This window comes from Syngnathus leptorhynchus, chromosome 15, assembly GCF_054491065.1.
Source record: "Syngnathus leptorhynchus isolate UIUO chromosome 15, UIUO_Slep, whole genome shotgun sequence".
Classification (NCBI taxonomy): Eukaryota; Metazoa; Chordata; class Actinopteri; order Syngnathiformes; family Syngnathidae; genus Syngnathus; species Syngnathus leptorhynchus.
The window spans coordinates 6,570,281-6,589,954 of record NC_141209.1 but is presented as its reverse complement, the minus strand read 5'-3'; the positions used below and the strand labels follow the sequence as shown (position 1 = coordinate 6,589,954).

Genomic DNA, 19,674 nt, shown 5'->3' with positions numbered 1-19,674 from the left:
GCATTACAGAGATTTAGAAAAATACATTCACATAATTTCAGATAACAAACATATAGTTCAAACTAAGTTTAAAAAAAAGAAACATTTGCCATCACTCACTTCTTGTATTTGAAATTAAAGCACTGAGAAATTGGTAGAATTTCATTATGAGTCCAGTAACAAAAAAAAAAAGTTTGATGCACTCGAGATATGAATGCACTGAGTTGGCCGTCAGGCTGAAATGTCCTATTCTGGTCGTTCATGTGTGATAGGGAGAATGTGTGCTCCCGTGGTTTAAAAAAAAAAAAAAGTACCAGACCTACGTGACAAATGGCCTCCACATTCACTTGTCTTTTCCTAATCTGACACCCAACAAATATTCCAGTGACAGCAAAAGGCGGAGGCGGTGGAAAATCTCCGAATCTGAGGTCTTGCCTTCAGATTGCACAGCTTCCTTTCAGTGTTATTCACAACGTAAAAAGCAAAAGACTAAAAATAACCTTATGACTTAGAGAAATCATTGCAACCCCTTTCTGTTTTAAAAATAAAATACTTCTGACCCTTTTTTTGTTCCTGATCCATTTGGGAAGCATATTTGCGTCGGGAATCGCCAACATTTGAAGAGGCACGTTAAAACAAAACACGCATTTGCAGCATTTTTAACAACATATGAATGACACGTGAACCTAGCGGTGTGACCTTGCCATTCAATTCAGTCGCTGCAGAATTGTGTGCTTTTGTTGAGGCCTGTCAAAAACAATCGTGCGAAGCCCGTATAACGTCGTGATGCTAGTGCAAAAGCCGAAAAAGGTACATTCGTATTTGAGATTTGTGAGGCAATTTAAGGTGCTTACTGAAGGGCACTTTGTCCGAAAAGAGCAGCTTTGTGTGTTGAATAACATATTGTCCATCCATGTGCAAAGTCCCTCAGTAAAACTGTCCCTCTTCCACAAACCCCCCCTTTTCCCCCTCATGAATGACCTTTTTGGTTTGACCCAGATGACGCATTTAGTTTGGAGGAACATCCTAGTCATGTGACTTGCGGCATGCCAGCACCTGCTTCGGCAAATCAAGTCCACTCAACAGGAAGTAGCAGGTGTTGCCTGTAAAACTGCACTTTTAAACACGGCTCAAGCAACATTCGTGTGAAGAGAACTCGCTTTTAAACATCTTCAAATTATTTTTTGCATAAATGTCCAGACCTTCCAACAGGCCTTCAATTTTAATCGAGTGCATCTAGGAGTTAACACAGTATTGTCAAATAATTTAACAGGTAAAAGAAATTAATGATTTAAAATAAAAAAATCACACCCACACACACGCACACACAAACGATTATCACTGCTCACATTGACATGAGTGCTTCTGCTTTAAGGTTAAAGGTCAGCCATGTCTTCATCCATCTGCACTGTCTGTAGTTTGGCTAGCTCCTTCCCCTCAACAGGCTCCATGTCCCCGCACATGGCCCTCACCATGTCAGTCACGCCCGCCGGCCCCGTGTTGTCCAATTTATTCTCTGACAGGCTCATGTAGTTGTTGTCCATACAGGTACCCATCAAGTGCGAGGGTTGGCCCGCCCGAACCTCGTGTCCCCTGAGGTACTCGGCGGAATGGAGGTGGTGACCGCTCTGGTTCGTGTGGGCCATAAGGGGCGTGCTGACGGTGAGCGTGGTGTAGACCTCTGGGCTGGACGAGGTGGCGGAGACTGGAGCTTGACTGGATGGTACCTCTTCGGCGCCCGAGGTGGAGTAACCCATCTGCCCGCTCGGGTCCAGGTGCAGCCCGTGGTGGTATGAGTAGACGCCTCCCTCCAGAGGTTCCTTCTTGATGGCCGGTTGGTTGACATTGCTCATATTGTAGAGGACGGTGGTGCTGTGGTGCATGGAGGTCATGGATAACTTGTCTTGCTGCTGAAAGGAGTCGTCGCTGGACGAACTCACTGCAACATCGTTTAGAGCGATTGTACCTGTGGTCAGACGACAACACATCAATGCTGACATCACCTGAGGTGCACTTTTCATATTATTCATAAGTTTGATTGAGAGGCTTGGGCCTCAAGGCGACTGTTGTCCGTCTCGCACACATTATATTGTTGTAGCGCGAGTCTGTGCTGCCTCAACGGCAAGCTGCACTCTCTGTTTTTCCTTTCAATTCCTCCTGGCGTGGATTCTCTGCTTAATGTCAAAGTAAGTGCTTTAATGGCATATTCACTGTTCCCTCTTAGTGCATTTCATGGCCTCTGATTGCCTGAACCATGTTTTCGCGACTCCCCGGCTCTGAAGATCAAGAGCGCCACGATGATGAGTGATGGTCACTTGCTTTTTATTCATCTCGGGGCTTTTCAAAAGACAATCACTCCCTCTCTATAGATGTATATGTGCTAGATAAATATAGTTGTTTTTTATGGGATATAGCATTAAACAGTTTAAATACAACCATGAATAGAGACTGCAGATTTGCACTTCAGAATTTAAAGAGGAAAAAAAAAATTATATCAATGTTCAACATATCAAATTAGACTCTACTAATCAATTAAAGGGGTAATTCAAGTAAAAAAAACAACAACAACAATGTTTTCTATGCAGATCTACTACTCTAAACACAATATTCTGATTCATATTGTAGGTGTGGAATATGGAGATACCATCCGTTTTTATCATGTCAGGGGTCGGCCATACTAAAAATGACGTCACAGTTGCTCATTTACGGCCAATCACGACTCAACCCGCAAATGTCACGTGACCAATCTCAGCTAACATTCTGTTTGATTCTGCTGCGTTTCATCCCAGTTCTTCAGTCTACACGACTACAGATAAAAATCACATGATTTTTCACACAACCTACCTTGTGTGATTGACGAGGAAGAGGACGAGGTGGAGAGCTGCAGGGGTGGAAGGCCTACATCGCTGTTAAGCAGCGAGCTTCCATCACTGTCAGACACACCGCTGGGTACCTGCACCAGGCTGTAGCCGCCCAGCGAGGAGCTGAAGGTCAGCACCGAGGAACCCCCATTCTGGGCGGCCATGGTGTGAACCCCTTCCAGCTTCACGGGCCCTCCGTTCACACAGCCCGAGTAGGGGGAGGCATACTGCAGGGCCGAGTCCTCAGCGGAGCCTCCCAGTCCTTTCTCCTGCATTTCTTCTCCGGAGCCTCCCAGCAGGACCCCGCCGGACGTCCTCAGAGAGTTGAACGCCAGGGGCTGGATGCCCAAATTGAGCCCGTTGAAGAGGATGTTCCCAGGTGAGTGGAGGTAAGACGAGCCGCCATTGTGAAATGTCGCCGAGGTATTATTGGTGACCAGACTTCCATTGTAGAGCCCTCTGCTGTTGGATCCAGCAGGCATTTTGATGTCCCCAATTTGCTGGATGACTACCCCACTGTCCAGAGACCCTGTTTGAATTGGAAGTGTCCCATGAGTGATAACGCCATCTGAGGAGTTGGAGAGGGGCCTAGGTGACAATTCTTCTTGACCTTTGGTGGATTCATCCTCTGTGCTGTGGTTCCCATCAGATTCACTGGGAGGCACAACGCAGAAGACAGATAATAAGAGAGCAGGTCATAAAATAATAATATATATACCAGTAGTCACATATAACATAGTTTCTCATGTGTATATTTATAGAAGATTAATGAATGAATATATTTTTATATGACATATTTCTAAACCCATTTATTTTTCTAAACCTTAGTTTAAAATTTCCTTGCTGTTCACTGCATAAAAGAGCCATAATGGGTCACATTTGTTGTTGTGTTATGAGGCTATACACAGCTTTGAAGAGCAGGCTGGGCTTGGGAATGCATTGCCCTCTTGTCTCATGGAGAGACGACCAGCGTCAACAAGCGTGCAACCATTTGGCGCAATAAATTCTGGTGTGATAAAAAACAGCCAGCAGTGCTGGTAATGGCGGTGTGACACAAAACAAATGGCTTCAAATCTTCTTGGGCCTTGGAATGTAACATGTATTATATTCCAACTCTGTTTAAATGATCCCATGGACCATTTACTGGGGGGGAAAAAAATATTTTTACAGTGTAGTTTATTCATTTATTTAATAGCCTGCTGTCTTAAGATTGATTCTAACAGCTGCACCCCCCCACCCACCAAAGGGACCCCCCCCCCCCCCCCTTCCTATAGTATTACTCCTCCAGGAACAGTATGGCGTCCACTGAGTGTAAATGTTGTATTTTATTTAGCAGGTGTCCATCTTTTGTGCAAGTGTGTGTGCGTTATCTCGCTCTCTCACACACACGCACAGAGCCACATTAAAGAGAGACATTCAGTGATCAAATAATAACAATGTTGTCTCTGTCGGTCGCCCCATGCATGCGTGTGCACCTGTGTTTAACAAATGATGAATTACTAAATTAAATGTAGCTATTTAAAGTCCCTTTTCACCCAACTACGAAAGTAATTTTTAATTTAAAGTGTAGCGTGTGTGTGTGTGCGCGCGCGCGCGCATGTGCGTATGAGCGTTATAGTTGGTTTCCACGACACACTTGAAACCGGATCTGAATGGCAACCAGTTCATATTTCAAAACACTGCAAACGTGCTCCACACCCTTAACGTATAGAGTACATATTTTTCTTCCATAACGCATTGGCAGAATTTGTGAATTAGAGAATTACGCGCAAGGTGCCTCATATCGGCCTCACCTTTTGGACTGGGCCTCAGACGGGTTTCTGTCCCTCTGTCTCCTGTTCTTGAACCAGTTGCTGACCTGAGTCAACGAGAGTCCCGTAATCTTGGCGAGATTGCGCTTCTCGGCCGGAGAGGGGTACCGGTTCTGGTTGTACAGGTCCTTCAGTGCGTTCCGAGACCTCTCCTTGAAGCAGTACACCGTCTCCTCGCCGTCCCAAATAGTCCTAGGGAGAGGGTACTTTCTCCGGATCCTGTACTTGTCCACGGCGCCCAGGGGTCTCCCCCGCGCCTTCTCCGCTTCTGTGTAGCGGGCCTTGTACCACAGATCCTGTAGGAAGGTGTGGTTGGACGGGCTGAAGCTGTGGTTCTCCAGAATACTGTAGAGCTCCTGATAGCGAGCCTGGTGGAAGGCGACGAGGGCTTGCGCTTTCAAGATGCTTTCGTTGCCGCGCAGCAGGTCGCTTTGGGGCAGGGACCAAAGAAAACGGGCCAGGCGGTCCACGTTGCCCCCCTGCTGCAAAGCCTCGCACACGCACGCCACTTGCTCCGGCGAGAAGGCCAGCGAGGAGGCGGCGCTCACCAGCAGCTCCGTGCGCACTGCGTCCGCGTTGGGCGCCGCTCGCTCCATGGACAATTCGGCCGCCTCCAGCGCCACAAGCTTGATGCACTCCCGCCTGTCCGCCTCCTTCACATTTTCCCTCTTGATGTCATTTGCTCTTGTGACTTCTCCGGCTGAAGAAGAAGACATTTTCTTTCTTTCTTTTTTTTTTTTTTTGCTCAAGGCTTCCCTGGTCGAGTCACTCCTCCTCCCAGCTCGATCAGGTTACCTCCTCGCCATGCGAAGGCGATCGGATATCTGACAGCAGCTGTAAGTAGATACTTCTCCCTCTCTCTCTCTCTCTCTCTCTACTTCTCCCTCTCTCTCTCTCTCTCTCTCTCTCTCTCTCTCTCTCTCTCTCTCTCTCTCTCTCTCTCTCTCTCTCTCTCTCTCTCTCTCTCTCTCTCTCTCTCTCTCTCTCTCTCTCTCTCTCTCTCTCTCTCTCTCTCTCTCTCTCTCTCTCTCTCTCTCTCTCTCTCTCCCTCTCTCTCCCTCTCTCTCCCTCTCGCCTCCCAACGTGACTTTTTACTCCACGCCAACTGCAAGTGGAAGGAGACACGCTGAGGTCTATGCGCGACACACAGCCACGCTATTGGCCGCCGAGGGCCCCCGCGGAAGGGAGGAGCGACGGGGATACGAGGACTCGAACGTTTGCTTTTCAGCTGTCAGTCATACAATAATATTTCCAACAGTGAGCTCACCTGCACTGGGCAGTCTGTGCAAGGTGAGCACTTCCACGAGCGTGGGAATGAGTTTGCAAAAAGGTGCCAGGCTTTTTTGGGGAGTTGCAAAATCAAGCAAGTGAACTGTGTGCGTCTCCACGAAGAGGGATTTTCTGTTTTCAAGAATCTTCCAATTGGAGTCATGTAAAATGAATTGCATAGACGATACATAGTATTTGAGTAGAATCGGACTGGTCCAAATACGAATTTACCTTTTAGGAAAAATAAAAAGTACAGAATTTACAATAAGATAACTACTTAGACAATAATATAATGGATACCCGAATTTTCGAGGTTTACCAATATTTTTGGGGGGACCCCCACATATTTGTTGTCATTTTTGTGATCCGTTTTTGGCCTGATCCCCAGCACATTTGTGTGTGTGTGTGTGTGTGTGTGTGTGTGTGTGTGTGTGTGTGTGTGTGTGTGTGTGTGTGTTTGTGTGTTGGGTATTAATGGAGAGTGTGTCAATTATGTGCTGATTTAAGGCCAAGTCTGGTCAATATCCCCCACCAATAGCAGAGCCACGTACCCATTTTTGAAGTTGTCCAAGGGAAGAAAAAAAAACTGCACACAAAATCAGAATCTGTTCACAGCTTTGATAGGGTTGTGAATTGAGGAAATAAATATCTAAATAAATTAATCAGTGATAACAACTGAGGAAATACAATAGACGTGTGCCCCACACACCACTTCAGTTAGTTTATTCACTTCATTAGGCATACCTATGAAAACCAGTGTGCAAGATCAACAGGTGAATGAATTGTAAAAAGAAAATACCGGTACAATAAGTTTTTTTTTTCCCACGGTAAATGTAGTGTATCATTATGTTTGTTATTATGGTTGTACAACCTAAATATTATTATTGTACTTTGTATTAAATCATGCTGACTAAGCCAACAAATTGCAAAAAAAAAAATATCAGTAAAACGCAGTGGATTAAAAAGCCCCATCCACAAAAATCTAGTGTACATATTGTTTCTTAATATCACTCGTGAACAGTTGGAAAGATTTTTTTCTTTAACCAATATGATGTTTATCTATTGTCACACTGGACTGAGTATTACATACGAGCTATTAAAAGATAGCAATTTGATTTTCATGCTTTTGTTTTGCAGGTTCTATTAAAAATAAAATGCCATCCATTCATTTTCTTTGCGTCAGAAAGGATGGGGCAAAAACACGCGTTTGATCGTAACGTTTCAATAGCACGTTAGAAAAAAATCTAATGAATGTACAAACTAATGATACTACGAAACAAATTAATAAGAACTGTGTAAAAATACAATTTTTGAGTATCTCTTGAAGCGTTTTGGTTTTAAAACAAGCGCTCCACTATTTCAAAGTTGAGGGCAAAGAGGAACCTTTAATATTTGTTTCTGGTCGGACCTTATCCGCTAGTGCACAAAACCCACCCGCCGGAAATGTAAGCACTAAAGTGGCAAGTTTTTGCTTTTCTCTTGTCTTAATCATCACCAATTTGCAATTACAGAGGAACGAAATGAATGACCAAAGCTGTCCGAGATGCAAAACAACAAAGTACAGGAACCCTTCGCTGAAGTTGATGGTGAACGTTTGTGGACACACGTTGTGAGTATTTGCACTTTGTTTACCTAGACTGATTGAAGAACACATCTACTTCACTGCTGTCATCACGTTAACCCCCACTCAAAAGCATCAACTTCTCAAATAAATATAACCAGTTTAACACTTTTACTTATAAAACATATTTGTGCACGTGTCAGCGTCTGCAAATATTGAAAATGTCTGATAAGCACTTGCAGACTTTACAGTCGTGCACAGTTATATGAACCATAACATTGATTTGTTTTAACGTGAATGCTAATGCTAATAATAACAACCACAACGTTGTTGAACTAATTGTGACAATAACAAAGCATGGAGTAAGAGAGCGCAAAGTGCGAGGACAGTGTTAACAGCTGAGCAGTTTTGATTCAGTTCCTTGCTCAAGGGCATCAGCAGTAATCAACAAAACCAACAACCTCTCGATTCTAGTGTGTTCTCTCTAACATTGTACAGCTTGAAACGAAAATGGTTCTTCTTTTTTTAATGACACTTTCAGAGACGTGTTAATATAACAGTACATCGTGATGACAGGTTTGTCATGATTTATTGGTTATCGCAATTAATTAAATGAGCTTGTCTAACATCTTTCGGCACTAAAACCTGTTTGCTTGGCACTTTAAAAAATTTAACCTTGTCAACTGTGTATCAGCCTTTTCATATTATTGAAAGGGACACATAAGCAACATTGGCGGCAGCCTGACGAGAGCAATTTTTCCTCACCCTCTATACTATTTATTTATTGACTACTCCAGCAGGAAGTGGCCTTGCTTCGTCATCAGGTCACTCTCAGTATAATCTGGCTGCACGACCGTACGCAGAAAATTAAACAGATTTTGCAATTTAGCAATTTAAGTAATTCCTCTGCCGGGTCACCTTTGTTGTAAGATTGTCCCATCGCAAACTGAGCGACACGACACTTTTTCAATAGGTCGCACCGGCAAAGGAATTGGTGGCACCCTTTTTGGTGTGGTAAATCATGACTATATTTATTTTTTGTTTTGTTGTATATTTGATTTTTCATTTATATTTGTCACTTTTTTCATTTATTTTATTTCCCCTTTTCACAGTTATGTCCTTGAAATGCAGATGGAAATGTTAGTCAAAGGAAGGGACGAATATTTCAACCTATGACATACTTAGGACTTGTCCAGTTCAACGCTTTTAACTGCGCGGCAGGCCTCAGTTGACTTCAAACATTACAGCATGTCTTGTGCAACTATCCTGTATCAGACAGCGTGTTTTCTCTCTATTCTGTAATAGTCCTACATTGGAATAACTGTCAACCTCACACTAAGTTGGTGTCCATTCCACGGTGGACTTAAGTTGACTTCCTACCCTGGCAATTGACCGCAGTGCATTTCAGTGTCACGTAACATGACGCACTATCAAGCTTCTCTAACGCACTCTGTCTAAATTTAAACTGCACAACAGCACATTTTGTATCCTGCCACTGAGACCGTCTGATATTATTTATTACCTTTGTATGATGACACCAGGGCCATGTCCTTTGGGATTTGACACTTGGGCACATATGCGGTCATGCCTAATTAAATGGAAGCGAGTCACTCTATCTGCAGAACAGCTTCAAGTCGATGCCCACTGGCAAAGTGTGGGGAGTTTCGCGTTTGTGTGTTTTAAATCTGTGTAGCAGAAAAGTAATCTATTACTACCCTGCAGGACCTGGTCAAGTATTACATTCATCATCTTAGATTAGATTTTATTTTTAAGTGTCAAAACTAGGAAGAAAAATAATCTCGTGTGTCAGTCACAAAGAAATATCTGATAATATCTGATCTAAATAAAAACATGTACTTTCACAGTAAGAAAAGTAATAGCAAAGTAAATTGGCATTTTTAGGCAAAAACAAATACCATAATTCCAAATTCCTGCCATACAAAAAAGTTAGCATGTTGGGATACCTTCACTATTATTATTATTATTATTGTTATTATTATTATTTTAATTAAGTCAAGTAAGACAATTTGGATTGTGTGATATGTTGCATTTCTGCTGCGACTACATAAAACTGAAAACCTCTTCAAACTATAAAATGTCAAACGATAAGACATAGCTCTTTATTTATTCATTCAGTGACGCGATCTGCGTGATTCATCATAAAGTGGTTCATTGCCAGTACCTCCTGAGATATCTAATTTTTCAACATCTCATGTGACAAGCTTCCTGTGTAAAGCAATCCTACTCTCGGGATGGAGCATCTTTTTTGGCGGCTGCCAAGTTGAGGGTATCTGAGGTCACTGGTTTGAGCTTGTAATGGCAGGTACAAGGCCACTGTCAAATTAATGCTGACTTGGCTTTGTATTATGTCGCGGGTCATCTTTCGTGCTTTTTTTAAGCAATTGTTTTGAATGGGTTTTCATCGCAGCCGAGTCCAGATGAAAAGTTGCACGCATTCACTGTCGTACCACATCTGCCTTTTTTTTTTTTTCAAAATATTCAGAGCAGTCCTTATTCTTTACGGGCATAACGTTAGCATTCACTCAGTTATTTCCGTAACATCTGGCAGCTTTGCGTTTTGCCGCCTAAATGCCAGCCCATTCGCTGTTTTCCGATTTTGTTTGTTTACATGGCTTCTCTTTGTATGGCAGCTTTTCACCTGGAAGGTTTCCCCCATCGTTCCCCAGGGCTTCATCGAACTTATATGAATTCAACGGCAATGTCACAACCCAAAATGCCGGTAGCTGCTTTGGAGGCTTGTTGCATGGCCAGGCCCCTGCTTAGCCTGCTTTCCCACCACCTCCTGTGACCTGCTGACAGCTGCAGATGGAGAGATAGGGCAGCCTGGAGCTGTGAGCGGGATAGGTGAGAGAGGGAGGAGTCTGTCAGGAGCCATCACTCAGCAACAACAGCCCTGGGACACGGTGATGGCAAGCTTCAATAAGATATCAATGTAAGCCACAATATGGCGCTGCCTCAGATTTCTGCCTTTCATCAGTCAATTCTAAAGCTGAAGATGCACAAAGTCTCCTCCTTCTCGTCTTTTTTTTTTTTTTTTTTTTTGGAGGCGATGTTCACCTCTATGCTCACAGGCTTTCCCCCTTTGGAGGGTTCAGTTGTGTGGTCCATTTATGGGGCAGGGGGCAAGCTACGCCCCAGTCCTTACGCTTGTGTTGATGAATGGGCTCTTTGTGGGCCTGTGGAAACAAGCCACAGCCCTCCATCTACCTCCATATGGCCAAGGCCTATACATCTCCTATAGCCTCGGGCCGCAGTGAACATCTGCCTGTCCCAGAGTGGACACGGGCAAGGGGCTCAAATATGCTCCCTTGGACCAACGCAGATGTTCCTGTCCATAATTTTGAGCTGAGTTTACTACTCGGTGGCAAACGAAACTGACACATTTTCCTCCGTAACGCTTCATGAAGTTTATCTCTGGAGGCTGCACGCAAACTTGGCAATGCACTTAGCAGGTTATGCCTGTTTGACCCACATCCGAGAAGCGATGCCTAAACATCCAAACTCTGTGACTCTGCGCTTTCGCTTCTCGCTGTATTTATTTATATAGTTCTGAGCTCTGCTGATCAAGTGAAACGTCTCGCATGATGACTATTTCATGATGCTTCTAATGGCCTCCATCCATTCGAGCGTCTCTGAAGTGGCACCACTGTTTGAAAAGAAATGACTCATACGTTAATACACAAAAAAAAATCCCCCCTCAATGTTGCGTAGCTTTGACATAAGTGTGCCATTTACCATTTAGGAATTACATTTTCCGTTTTATGCAGAGTGCTTTGCTTTTTGGTGGCGGGGCAAAAGGCAAGGCAGCTTTATTTATAGCACTATTCATACACAAGGCAACTCAATTTAAAAAGTAGAGACATAATTATTAATACAGTGACTTACAAATTTTATATGTTCGGTGACCAAGCTTTTAATCCAATATATGTGTAAATCAAATAACTCATTGAAATCATTAATCTATTCCAACCCCTTAAAAGACTAAATATATTGTGATGTGTTTTAATAAACAAGAATAATGCTGTGTTGTAAATAAAAATCTAATCAATTATATAATAATGACTTAAAGTCAAGTCAGTGGCCTGATCCCAACCCAATATGGATCGTTGTCCAAATACTCATTGTAAATTTGACTATGCAAGAAGTGCTCAAAAACAGACAGTGGCAGTTGGAAACCAGATGTCTGCTTTTTTTTTTTTTTTTTTTTGGGTGAAGGAAGCCAGAAGCAGAAGGTGAATTCCTGTGGAAATAAAGCTCCACAGAGAGTTAATTAAAACAACGTACTGTGCAAACGTTTATCCAAGACCTCCGCCCCATCAGGGGGAGATTTAGGAGTGTTCCCATTGTTCTTAGTGTCCACTCCTCACTTGAGTGTGACTGATGGGTAAACGCCTACCTGTAAAAAAAAAAAAAGTGTGATTGATGGCTAAGCTCAGGGTTGTGGCCTCAGGTAGGTCTGTTGGTTGCTATGGTAGCGAGTCATGACGGTGAATGAGGTGGAGCTTCCGGCTTTGAACCTCGGGTTTCCCCGAAACTCTCCAATTTGATTGTTATAAGTGCTTTTTGTTCAGTATTTTTCACCAGTGGAAGAGCCTGCTTTGTTCGTATCGGGAGCCAAAGCACCACCTGAAAAACTCATCATGACCGCACTGCCCTGCTATACATTTTTTTTGCCCTCAGAGGATGCTGGAGATATAAACCAGAAAGCAAAAAGTTTTGCTCACGCTGCCAAATATGGCCTTGATTGGTGAGATTGTCAGAAATACTGCAGACTTCCATATTTTGTTTTTTGTTTTTGAATAAAATCCTTGAGCCTCCATCAGAATTGAGTGAAAAAAAAAACAACCCAGCACATAGAGAGGTGAAGACATTTTCTGAGTATTTTTGCTTTTTTATAAAATTATATAACAGCAACTCCATCAAATTATACAATTTAGAAGAACGATTGGGGTATTTTTGGAATAATAAGACAAATGTGTTTCCAGTGCAGCCAGACATTCTTGATAATCGGGACAATTTCCTGTAAAAGCCGCCTAATTGATGTTCCTATCATACCCAGAATTTTTTAAGCACTCAGAGGAAATATTCACGCCATCCCATTAACGTCCACCATTCCCACCAAAGATGATTCTCAACCATATATAAGACAATAAAATTCTAAAGCGTTGATGTTGCGTTCTTCCTTGTGCGTCAAGATGCGAGAACTGCGTCGAGATGCTGTTCGTCCGGGGCTCCAGCAACTGCGTGCAGTGCGACACGCCCCTGAGGAAGAGCAACTTCCGCGTGCAGCTCTTCGAAGACCCCACCATCGACAAGGAGGTGGAGATCCGCAAGAAGGTGCTGAAGATGTGAGTGAGGGAAGGCGGGAGGGAGACTGAGAGGTGTGGCCGTGTTTTGTTTATGTGTCATCCCGGGCCGCCTCCCACTTCTTAAACCACCTTTGTCTTCCTCATTATGTTGTTTGTTTTGTAGACAATGAGTCTCCCTTGGGGGGCCCCAAACGGGAAGGCTCTTTCCCTGCCAGTTTTTTTTTTTTTTTAATAACTTGGCTGCCCCTCCCCATCTCATCTGTACTTTAATAGCTCCTTAATTGACATCTAATGTGTGTCTATTAGGCAGAATGCAGACATGCTTTTATAAAATGCTTGATTTAATGGAGGATATTAATGTCGGCACATGTTTGCTTTCCTCTGCCCTGTCTGTCTTTGCAGTTACAACAAGAGAGACTGCGACTTCCCCAGCCTGAGAGAATATAACGACTACTTGGAGAAAGTGGAGGACATCGGTACGAGCGCCGACTGACTAAATGCTCACTGAACGAGTCTGCTAAAAGGATTTTTCCAGCCGCCGTAATGATTTCTCCCCAGCTGCATGGAGAGATGTTTAACAGGCATTAGCGCATGCCATCCTTGGGTCATAGATCATTGGGTAGAATTGCCAATGCTAACACATCACGAATGGCAACATCCCATAAGATTTTAGCCCTTAATAGAGCATGAGGCCGCCTCAAAGGGTCTTGGGATCCAAGGGAGTTTTCGCAATGTTTTTGTGTACATTTCAAAATGACTTACTGATTTACTTCTTAAAGGCGTGTTTGTTTTCTTTGGATCTTTTGTCCAATTTAAAATAACAGCCACGGCAGTTTGACTGCATAATTCGACTTGGCTGTGACGGACAGACTCAAGTGCTTTAATTGTGGGTTGTGTCGCCTGTCTGTGCAGTGTTTAACCTTACAAACAATGTTGATGTGGAGGACACCAAGATGAGAATGGAGCAGTACCAGCGGGAGAACAGAGAGATCATCCAGAAGAATAAAGCTAAGCTTGTATGTAAACCGATTATTTATTGATACATTCGCATAAACAGTAAGGGAATAAAGAAAAGGATGTTTAGGATTTGACACCAATGTCTTTTAGTACATTCTGGTGGTATGCAAATCACCCATGTCACCTAATCTGACCCTCCTCAGACTCGAGAGCAGGAGGAACTGGAGGAGCTGCTCCTTCAAGAGCAGCAGGGCAATGAGCAGCGACGACTGGATGTGCTGCAGGAGGAGCAGAGGCAACTGCTGGCCAAAAAGAAGAACAAGCAGGCTCTGCTGGATGAACTGGTGAGAAGTAAACGCATCACATGACAGCAAACACTTGTTGTGCAAATATGATTCTTAAAAAAACCAATCCGTTCTGACATCTTAAATGTTCCATCGCTGACACACACACACACACACACACACACACACACACACACACACACACACACACACACACACACACACACACACACACACACACACGCAAATCAGATGCATACACAGCCTGAGGGTTCATAGCTCATCATTAAGAGCTTATTACCAGTCATTGTGCTGCTCGGGGCATTGTGTGATTCCAAAGCCTCTTGGCTCCATTGTGTTGAGCTCGCGGGCTTTGGAAGTGATTGTTCTAGCAATGTGGGCCCGCTCAACCACCATCACAGATAGCAGGTTAAGCTGTGTGTTTGTTTGTTTAAGGCACGGGGCCTGTCCACTGTAGGCAGATGAGATCAGTGCTCGCCCCCCCTGGGGGAGCCCTTCTGGGTCCTGACATCTGTATATCCCAGCCCAACCACCCTCAAACACACAAGGAAAATAAATGTGATGCCTTTTTGGCGGTTCCACAACTTGTGGCTGCTTCACTAGCAACTTGATGATTATTTTGCTGCTTCAGCATGTGTTGATTCACACGCATTCTATCCAAATCGTATCAATGTCTTCATTCGTGGTCAGTTGTGGTGCAAACAAAATGGTCTTAATATTTCTTTTTGACAAGCTCTAAAATCTTAGACAGGCAGATGCAGCTTTTTAGATCCAAGGCAACAAAATGTGATAAGATCCCACATAAACACATCACGATAACCAGATCTGATGAGATTTGGCCGAGATGCAAGCCTCAGAACATATTCAAAAGTATTTTACATGTCGTATTTATAATTGCTGCCAAATGCAACTCTTGATTAAAGCCACATGTAAATGGGGGAGTCTTGTAATAGTCTACAGATAGAAGAACGCGTTCTTCAATTTGCACTGGAGTTGACAGAATTGTGATAAAATCAAAGAAATGAGGTTTATCCCAGTGGGGACTAAGCGGTTCAGAAAATGAATGAATGAATGAATGAATGAATGAATGTATTTTCTTTGATGTGAATAAATTGCAAGATAGCATTTAATTCCATGCCATTATTAACGTGAGGATTCACACCAACGTTTAATGGCAACATTGTTGATACGTCCTTGAAATACCAAACCCTTTTGATAAATGAGGGTCAATATTTCTTAAAATGTGGCTTGAAAATTGGACACTAACCACAGCTATGAAAACATAACCAACCTGATGGAGACCCCAGGACATGTTGTCAGCACTGGAAGCCATTAAACTGTTTTGAGTATCTGTAAACACAAAAGTTTCCTTACGTGTTCTGCCAAAGCCTCAAAAATGTCCTCAGTGAAAATCAAGTCCAAGTTTGTGTTTTTAAAGGTCTGACCTGTTACAACATTTCACTGGAGAGACTCAAAGGTTTGACCTTATAACGAATACAACGCACTTGATGCAAACCTTTTTTTTTGTTTTGTTTTCTCAGGAAAAGTCTCAGCTTCCTGCCTCCCTCTTGCTTGCCCAACACAAGGCCCGTGTTACCAAGCTGGAGACTCAGATCGAACAACAGAAACAGGCCGTCAAAGCCACCAATCACTTTTCAACAGGAATTCAGATGGTGAGTCAGATGGTGACTTCTTTATTTTTAATCAAATAAAACACTGGAGGAGATTGCTCCTCCTTTTTCTCGTTACCCTGCACTACAAGAAAAGGTCGGCACTCCTGCTGTCATATCATCACGTTGGTCTGAGCCAGAACAGGGGCCCATTGAGACATTGTGACTCTTGGACCATCTAAGCTTTCCATGCCTGCCGAGACCTTCCATTTTGCCGCATTTCTACTTTCCAGTCATTTGTTTTCATTTTACTGTGATGAGACACGCTGTGTCATCACGTGAACCCCTTCCCAACAACCCTCATGAGCAGTGCTTATTTTCCCACAGATGCATTAGAGAGATATCTGCCCAGGTTGTCACCTAGAGGCTCCTGCTGGTTGCTCTCTTGTCTATTATCAAGTTCTTGTAGCAACCTGACTCTTCTACGACGGTTGTTCTTCACCATCTAGCTCACAAGTGTTTGCACCTTCTCGTTCGACTGCGCAGAGTTAAACTTGCTGATGGGGAGAGAAACAGCGTTATTATGCTGCTCTTGGTTTCTTCTGCGGTCGCCCCCCCCAACCCCCCCTCCCCGGCACCCCTTAATTTATTTTCACTCTACCATCCCTAAGCTCTCTCCATACATATGCTCCGCTCAGCTGCAAGTTGGGAGAACATGTGGGTTTGAATTTTCCTTCACGCCGGAGTCCAAAAGCATGACTTGTGTTTGACTTGGTGAGATTTCAGCACAGACTGGCAAATTCTTGCAGATTGCTGGAATACATTTATCGAGCTCGGTTGTGGTCCCTTGTTCCAAGATGAGTTCGCGTTGGAGGAAACACATCAGCAAAGTACTTACAGTGATGCCAATTAGCGCTTGGAAAAATAAACTCTTTGGCATTTGTAACTTTAGGACACCTGGTCATTACACCCATCTGAATTAAATATGGGAGATGTTTCAGAGTTAGCAAGATTATTTTCCATGCACTTTTAGTTTTGCTAAAGGATACTTTGAAAACTACTTTGACAAATTCATCAAAACTATAAAAGCGGCCATTGGGCAAAGGAACACTTTTAAGTTTTGGTGGACTCCAATATTGTTATTAAACATATTTTGCCGAATGCATGAACGTTTTTTTGCATTTATAGTTTCTGAAAATGGTACTATTTATTTCAGGCTAGAGAAAGCAAACAGCAATCGAGATGAATGAACAGTTGGTTGATTTTATGGCCTCTAATTTTATCAAGCGTGTTGATGTGCAAGTTCATCTGTCACACAAGTCGGTAGTCATCACTAAGCCCGCCGCCACATGCAAGCACTTTAGCTTGCCTCCTCTCTGGGGCCAAGGTGAGCTGTCACTGGCAGAATGACATATCTGCCTGTGTTTGAGCCCACCAATCCGAGGAACGTAAAGATGCCGAGGCTCCAGGTCTTTAAATAAAGCGTGCTCTAATGTCTCATCGACGGCAGCAGCTGCGTCATGTTGTTGACTTGGAACATGCAAGTAAACATTTAAGCCTGCTCTTTACTTTGATAGCCCAATGTTGTACGACTATTCATTCCGGTTGAGTCAGAAAACTGTCAAAAGGATGCTCAATGCAGTTCGACGTAAAGTTGGCTGAGCCCAGGTGCGTTGTAAAACTTGGGATGTGCCCGGTCTTGCCTCTGGAATGGCTTGGAAATTGCTCGCTAATCTGTCACTTTGTACTGGCACCATTGAAGGAAGACGCACGTATTTGTCGAAGTGAATGCACACAACTTTGCTTTGTTTGGTTAAACAACCTTTGAAGAATCAGTTGCTTACCGAAATCAAAAGAGAATTGCTGCACGGGAGCCAGCCAGCTTGTCCCTGTTTAAACACATCACTTGTTTTGTTTTTTTGTCTTAAACCAGTGCCAGGACATGAATTTATGATCATTAGCTTAAATTACAGGTTTGTACAATGTGTGACTTTTAAAGCGTTTTGTCTTTGTTCCAGGAAAGTTGTGTCAAGTGTGTGTCCACTCGCGTGTGTGTGTATTTGCTCAAAGACTTTGACCAATGGGGGTGGGGGGGGGGGGGATTTCTCTCTGGAGCAGCTTTCAGCGGCATCTTGAATGAAAGGTTCTCGCACCACTATGTCCTGATCCACTTGTCACAGGCAGCAGAGCAGCTGACATACTTGACAAGGCCGCCATGGGCATCCAGTGGAAGGAAGCTGCAGGGACACACACACACAACTCAGTACAGTAGGCCAAATGTGGGTAGCAGGTTTATCCCTAAACATAGATGTGGAGCTCATTTAAATGTCCTCGGGTCCTGTCTGGCAAGTGTTCTATTAGACGTCATCTGTATAGAAAATACAAACACAAGCGCAAACACTAACACGCTCTCCAGGCAGTTTTGTTGTGCTTTTGTTCAAACGTCCTTTATAGTGACCTCTGATTGGGAGACACGCTCTGCAGAGTAAACTCGAGCTGAGCTTGACTTTTCTCTGGCAGACTGGCCTAACCTGTTCTGCCGAAGAGGTTGGTGTTGCATACTCCCCCAACTCCCTTCAATTGACCAGCTCAAAACCTTCTTGTGTGTGTGTGTGTGTTTTTTGGAACAAAAACTCTTACCATATAATGTTATCACAAATCACACCGTTTTTCTGTGACTTTTTCCCCATTCTTGTTAAATTGGCGGAACTCTGATTGATCACTACAGGGTTTTTTTTGCTAGCAGAGGGGTCAGGTCGGGGGCTAAAGAGAACTGTCAGCTGTGATTGGCACGAGCACATGTGGGCATTCACACCTCTGCTCCACTCCCTGGCTTGGTCCTCTTTAGAATGGCCTCAGCAACCCCCTCGCTTGCGTCTCAGGCAAGCCCAGCCTGGCAGAAAAAAGGACTTGTCAGCTTTAAGGGCTTTGCACGGAGGCAGCTGCCTCTAGTTATATAGTAAGTTCTATTTAAATGTGTAAGGCAAGGCGTGACCAGCTTTTTACACTTGCTACCTGAAGATCAGATATCCATTTTGCATGAATGGAGAGGCTCTGTGTGGTGTCTACGCTATGTGGACAAAAATATTACACACCTTTAAGCGTGTGGTGGAGTTAGTAGGACTGGTGACCACTCTGGAGTTGGAAGTACTAATAGATGATTAGCCTGTATTTTAATTTTGTCCTCAATTGAAACATTTGTTTTCAAAGCTTTTCATTTTCAATCAATTCCGCACTGTTCGACAATGTGATAGCAGCAATAACAAAATATTTAAGTTGATTGGTGGTGCTGTTTTTATTTTTTAAATTTTTTTTTTAATATAAAATAAATAAAAAGCATTTGTTCCCACACGACAACCATCTGCCTCAACCATTGCGGCAATTGCAGTGGTCATTGTGAAAGGTCGGTCTCTAAATGCCGTTTGTGCAATGGTGTGTGTCTCAGATTTTTAAAGTATGCTTAAGGTAGACCGTGTGTAACGTACATCCAAAGGCGGATCTCTCATCCCTTTGAAGCAACGACACTTTTATGAGTCCATGCCTCATAAACGTGCCTTGAGCGTCTGCTTCATCATTCTGTCGGATCAATTGACCCACATATCCTGCTTTGTACAAGTAAGAGTTGGCCACACATCCTTTTGGATCTTGATTGGGTCTTTGAGTTTTGCTCATCTGTTATAGTCCAACATTTGAAAAATATCCACGTTTATTTGACAATGACTTAAGGTGGTATTTGTAAAAAGTTAAAACCGGCACATTGAGTTAAAAATGGGTATTTGTTCCAAGAAAGACTTTTCTCACAAATATATTGAGCCAAAAAGCTAAAGTGTTAGTATGGCTATTTGAAGGTGACCTTGCAGAGGAATGCAACAGAAAGGTCTCGAGAGTGAACGTCCCTCTCTTGTGAATCTGCTTTACTGCTCCGTAAGCATCTGTATCTTCTTTCGCCAGCACGTAGACATTTCTTCTGCTGGTTCCCACCTCCCACCTC

The 19,674-nt window shown here is 43.4% G+C and overlaps 2 protein-coding genes across 3 annotated transcripts in view; one reads left to right on the top strand and one right to left on the bottom strand.

Annotated features, from left to right (window-relative positions):
- Positions 1–12: 12 nt before the first annotated feature.
- Positions 13–5,587, bottom strand: six4a (SIX homeobox 4a). Its single transcript, XM_085931510.1, has 3 exons — positions 4,634–5,587; positions 2,824–3,494; positions 13–1,945 (listed from the first exon to the last, which is right to left on the bottom strand). The coding sequence occupies exons 1-3, from the start codon at positions 5,365–5,367 to the stop codon at positions 1,356–1,358; spliced, it is 1,995 nt and encodes a 664-aa protein (XP_085787636.1). The 5' UTR covers positions 5,368–5,587; the 3' UTR covers positions 13–1,355.
- Positions 5,588–7,301: 1,714 nt separating this feature from the next.
- Positions 7,302–19,674, top strand: part of mnat1 (MNAT1 component of CDK activating kinase) — a 24,833-nt gene continuing 12,460 nt past the window's right edge. For both annotated transcript variants that reach the window (XR_015068308.1, XM_085931514.1), the window contains exons 1-7: positions 7,302–7,365; positions 7,432–7,529; positions 12,698–12,850; positions 13,214–13,287; positions 13,724–13,827; positions 13,972–14,112; positions 15,615–15,746. Coding sequence is in view for 1 of the 2 variants with exons in the window: in XM_085931514.1 (XP_085787640.1) it covers positions 7,441–7,529; positions 12,698–12,850; positions 13,214–13,287; positions 13,724–13,827; positions 13,972–14,112; positions 15,615–15,746 (693 nt within the window). In the remaining variant the exon portion in view is untranslated. The remainder of the gene's footprint in view (positions 7,366–7,431; positions 7,530–12,697; positions 12,851–13,213; positions 13,288–13,723; positions 13,828–13,971; positions 14,113–15,614; positions 15,747–19,674) is intronic.